General features: G+C 41.9%; 1 protein-coding gene across 1 annotated transcript in view; it reads right to left on the bottom strand.

The window, feature by feature from the left end:
* The window catches only part of LOC130558388 (uncharacterized), a 10,066-nt gene extending 8,492 nt beyond the window's left edge, over nucleotides 1-1,574 (bottom strand). Inside the window, exons 1-2 of the mRNA XM_057340756.1 lie at nucleotides 1,529-1,574; nucleotides 100-1,424 (exon numbers count right to left, since the gene is read on the bottom strand). Of these exons, the coding sequence (XP_057196739.1) occupies nucleotides 100-1,385 (1,286 nt within the window). The 5' untranslated portion in view covers nucleotides 1,386-1,424; nucleotides 1,529-1,574. The remainder of the gene's footprint in view (nucleotides 1-99; nucleotides 1,425-1,528) is intronic.
* Between the last annotated feature and the right edge of the window lie 3,488 nt (nucleotides 1,575-5,062).

A 5,062-nucleotide genomic window follows, 5' to 3' on the forward strand; every position in this document is an offset into this window, starting at 1 on the left:
GCGTAAGAGTCATCTCTTTGAAGGAAATTTTTTAAGGGCATCTTCGAGACCTCTCCCACACGACGTCTGTTGAAAAGAATGATCCTAGTCAATGTTAGCCTGGCCAGACATGCGTAGTTGTGCTCTGTTGTGTTTTGGCTAAGCTCTTGAAAGGCTGATTCCGCACTTCTCTGTAGATAGTCGTTAAGCTTGTCGATGTCTTGAGTGAGTGGTAATTTGGTGGGCTTGTTGTACTTTAAATCACTGATGGTGCATAAAGCTTTATGAGATATGTATTCAGACCACTTCGTCTTATACAGCTTTTGGAATGCCTTTGCACTGTTGGTCAACTCTGCGTCTTCAGCAATAAGAGCACGGCAGTGAAGAATCTCGCTAACTTTCAGGAGGGAGTGTCCAATTTTCAAAGCAAGGCTTGGTGTTTGATAAGAATGTGTGTCTTGGTTGAAGCCTGCTGTATCTTTAACTGCGTCTATGACATTCATGAAATTTGCTGGCTTCATGGCATCTTCCAGAGTGACAGATGGACATTTTTTACGCAATGCAAGTATGAATCTTGCAAGCTCACGAACCTTCTGACGTATGTATTCATGCTTTGTTTTGTTAAACCCATGCCGATTATATAGTGACTGAGCAAATTGAAGAAGGCCAAAATCATTTCTCACCACACGAGCAATTTCATCATCATTCATCTGACTTAGTACTTTCATTAGCCCATCATCAACTTGACCAGAGAAAGCAGATTTAGCCACTGCTGCAATGGTAAGAACTCTGTGTCTGCCCCCAGCAGAATCATCTGACTTGGCTGGTTTAGATTGGCATCGCTTCATGTGCCGCCACAGCTCCTGTCGCACAAACATTCCCTTGCAATATAAACAAAATTCATAGTTTTTGTGTGCCGATTCTGTCTGTTGAACTGCCCGTCGTTTTACTTTTATGGCACCTTCTCCATTTCTAAAAACACAACTGTTGTGATTAAAGTTGCCTCTGTTTCTAAGGACTTTAAGCAGTTGTTTCCTTTTCTTGGATCGTGCAGGTAAACTAAGTGCTTTGGCTATCTCCATATCCTCTTTAGCATGGACTTTGAAGTGTCTTGCTATTTTGGACTGTGGCTCCCCACAAACAAAGCAAAAATTCAGTCCTGCTTTAGCTAGAGTGGTTGACTTCTCATCTTTTGAGGATTTGTTGAGAAGTTCCGTGTATTGTGTTTTGTTTGATGTTGTATTGTGTATTGCTGTGCAGTCAATGGAAAGTGAATTTTCATCTGTTGGAGCTGTCATCTTATCTGCAGTAAGCATATCTAGCGGACTCCTAACTGCATTTTCCGGTTCACTGTCAGTTTCCATATCTGATGCAGAACAGTGAACATATTCATCTCCAGATGACATTTCATCCTCTTCACTTTCATCAGCTGATGCAGATGCTTTCTGAAAAAGCACTAAGGATTAGTGTTATGGCATTGCTTTTAATATTACATGCATAAAATAAAATGTTATATTTTCAGATGTAGTTATGTATGGTGAATGCTTACGGAATCGTGTAGTCTTTTAAAACAGTGTGGGTGCCATACAGTGAGGCAAGCTGAAAAAGTATAAATCATAATTTACTCAATTACTGGGGTAAAGATTGAAAAAATAGTTAGCTTCAAATTAAGGGTTTACTCTCACTAGGCAATCTGAACTGTGCCCGAGCACGTTTGATACCCAAAGCCCGGTTCATTTGACTAGCTGGGCAGTTGTGGCCTAATGGTTAGAGAGTCGGACTCATGACCAGAAGGTTGCCGGTTCGATTCCCAGGGCCGGTGGGTAACAACTGAGGTTGAGCAAGGCACCTTACCCCTACTTGCTCCCCGGGCAGTGATAGCTGCCCACTGCTCCGAGGGTACGTGTGTTCACCACTTGCTGTGCGTGTGTTCACTACTCTCTGGATGGGTTAAATTGCCTTGCCTTGTACATGTGCAATGACAGTAAGTTGAATCTAAATCTAGTGTGATCGCTCCGTATCACGCCCGGGCATGGTTCGTTTAGCGGTCCCTGGCTCACTTGGAAGAGGTGGGCCAGAGCACGGTGCGATTGGGCTCGGGCGTGGTACACATGTAGTGTGAGCGCAAATCACATCGGAGCGCAGAACTGAAAGCATGACGTAAATTATGCGACTGTTTAAATTCCTCCCTGAGATTCAGCTGTCACCGTTAAAAACTGATAAACAGCGCACTCACACGTGCAGGCGTGTGTCATCGCAGCCAAAACTACTCTAGGTCTGTCAAACATAATCCAGTGTGTGTAATGATAGGCTTTACGAAAATAAAGTACGAGAGGGTTATTTAAAAGCAAAATGAGCCGTTTACTATCATAGGACAATGACATAATTTAAGCAGATCAGTCTGTGCAGCGCACACATGAAGTTAAATACCTCTAATAAGCCCCAAACTGAACATTGCGATGGATTCCGTTGTGTATCTCCACAGTGCATTTTCTTTTTACATCTACTTAAATGTGAGATTTTTTTTGGTAGTACATTTAATTTAATAAAGGAAATTAAATATTATACAATATTTTATTCATGTGGGTGTGTCATTGTTAACCAGACTTTTATTTTGACGGGTTGTCGCAAAGCCCTTTTTAGCGCATGTTTGACAGTAGCTTTACTTAAATAAAGCAGTGAAATGCTCATGAAATAAACTCTCATAGCAGCTCTGGAGATGTGTTTGCATCCCCATATAGTGTGATGCTGTTAACACCAGTGTTACGCGTGTAGTGGAGGAAACCACTTGAATAATTTATTCAGAGACACAGTCTGCAGAACAGGCAGATTACACATTTAAACCGCATCTGAATCACTACTGATGTTTTTTAAAGCACAAATTGAATTTTATTAGCTGTTCAGTGCTGTTTTCTGATTAAGAAGTTCTAAATTTGCAAGATTCTTTGCCATTCCACATTATACATTGGATTTTATTTTAATGTGTGTATTCCGCATCACGGAAATTATATGGCCTATACATTAGAGTCAGCTTTTGTTTCAGGTTAAGAAGGAGGTTCATTTAGATTCTTTGTTTAACTGGGATTTAATTAAATTGTAATTTTACTGTGGAATATCAAAACAATTATAGAGGTTATAACAGCATAATGATGTATTTGTTTTCCTTGCCTATGGCCAGCAACAATTTTATCTATTTTTCAATAATGTAAGAAATCAATATTTGTTAATGTATGGGTCTAAAATAGCGTTATAGCTCTATAATACCATATTTTCTAGTACTAACTGGTTAAAACCTACATCTTGTAAAACTATAATCAATATAATTGTTGTTTGCTTATTTTTCAGTTTGTAAACATAATTGTACAACGACCAAACAACTGTCCTCTTTTGAGAAATGTGTGACTTGCAAAGGACCATTCTCCCCTCTCAAATGGGTTGGAGTCAAATGTAAAGGTAATTATCAAAATTATTACATTTTGAATGACACTAAAATGAGTATTGGTTAACTTTGCATTTTAAAGCAAATCGTTTCGGTGCTGAGTCTATGCATCACCCATATACATATATGGCTCAGACCGAATTCACTTGGTAAAATATGTTGAAGTTATGTCTTACAGGTTTATGGACTTTAAAATAGATTATTTACTTATATATTAGGTATCAAAGTGAACTTTTTGTAACTAATTATAAAAAAATGAGTAATATTATCAGACAACAATCATGGTGCTGATTCATAGCAGTTTTAGGGTGTACTCTCATTTAGCCCAGTTGCTCTCAACTGTGCCCCGCTGGCCTGCGCTCACATTGCTCTTTGCATCCACACCCGGACGCACTTTCATCATTGTGATGCGACTGCTTCGAAGCAAATGTAAACAAAGCGATCCCTTTCAGNCATGCGCTAAAAAGGGCTTTGCGACAACCCGTCAAAATAAAAGTCTGGTTAACAATGACACACCCACATGAATAAAATATTGTATAATATTTTATTTCCTTTATTAAATTAAATGTACTACCAAAAAAAATCTCACATTTAAGTAGATGTAAAAAGAAAATGCACTGTGGAGATACTAGATATTCACCCTGGCAATCCTCTTGGCTTTATGCCTTGTCAAAGGATCTTGAAAGATTTCTGATGAAAAGTTATTCACTTTTCAGGGGAATGTTTTAGAGCTTTATGCTTCGGGGGGCTGTTCTAGGGGGCTCTAGAGAGTCGGAATATAAAATCTCGAGACCACGCGACCCTTCGGGGGCGAACGGAAGGCCGACGAGATTTCCATTAAATGCACACAGTTGCAAACCCACTCATTTAAACTACATGAGGACCTAAAGCCGCGAGACCCCTAGGGGCCTGAGGGACCCCAAATTGCACGAGAGTTGCGCTCGGACGGGGCCGCGGGGTCGTCGGACCCCCTGGGTTGCTTTCGGGAAAAGTATTGTGCTAGTGGACAAAAAATGGTTTTGTGGTAGTGGGCGGGGCCTTGGGTTCCACCCCCTTCGATCTGAGGCCCAGTGAGTGAAGTAGATGATCAATGGACAGGCAGTGGTTTCGTGGTAGTGGGCGTGTCTGGGGGCGTGGTCCTGGTACACCCCATGCGTTCAATGGCCAGCGGGGACAAATTGCAGAAGGCAAGGACTCGACTACCCAGCAGTAAGCTACCCCACCTTGAATGACCAGCCATTTAGCTGTGAAAGCGGCTATTTAGAAGGTTGGATTACCTCTGCGGAGGCTTACCTGAATGGGAAAAAGCTGGCGTGGACCACAAACGTTTTCGTGGACCGTGTTGGGGGGGTGGGGGGGCTCACCGGGGTCTCCATGGCTCTTGGGCGCCCCAAGAGGTGTCCACTCACCCACTATATGGGGGCTAGCTATAAGTGTGGTGGTCTTACCCCTGGGTAAGTGTAAATGGGTGTCGCGTGATCTATTCAGCGACTACCGGGGATACTTTTTCGGTGAGACGATCCATCGCCCCCACTATGCGCCATATGGCAGTTTATTTGAATGGGGAAATTTCCACGAACCCACTAAAAGTGCTTCCTGGCAGAGGTGTCAAACCCAGTTCCTGGAGAGCCAGTGTCCAGCAGA

Source organism: Triplophysa rosa, linkage group LG8, assembly GCF_024868665.1.
Source record: "Triplophysa rosa linkage group LG8, Trosa_1v2, whole genome shotgun sequence".
Lineage (NCBI taxonomy): Eukaryota > Metazoa > Chordata > Actinopteri > Cypriniformes > Nemacheilidae > Triplophysa > Triplophysa rosa.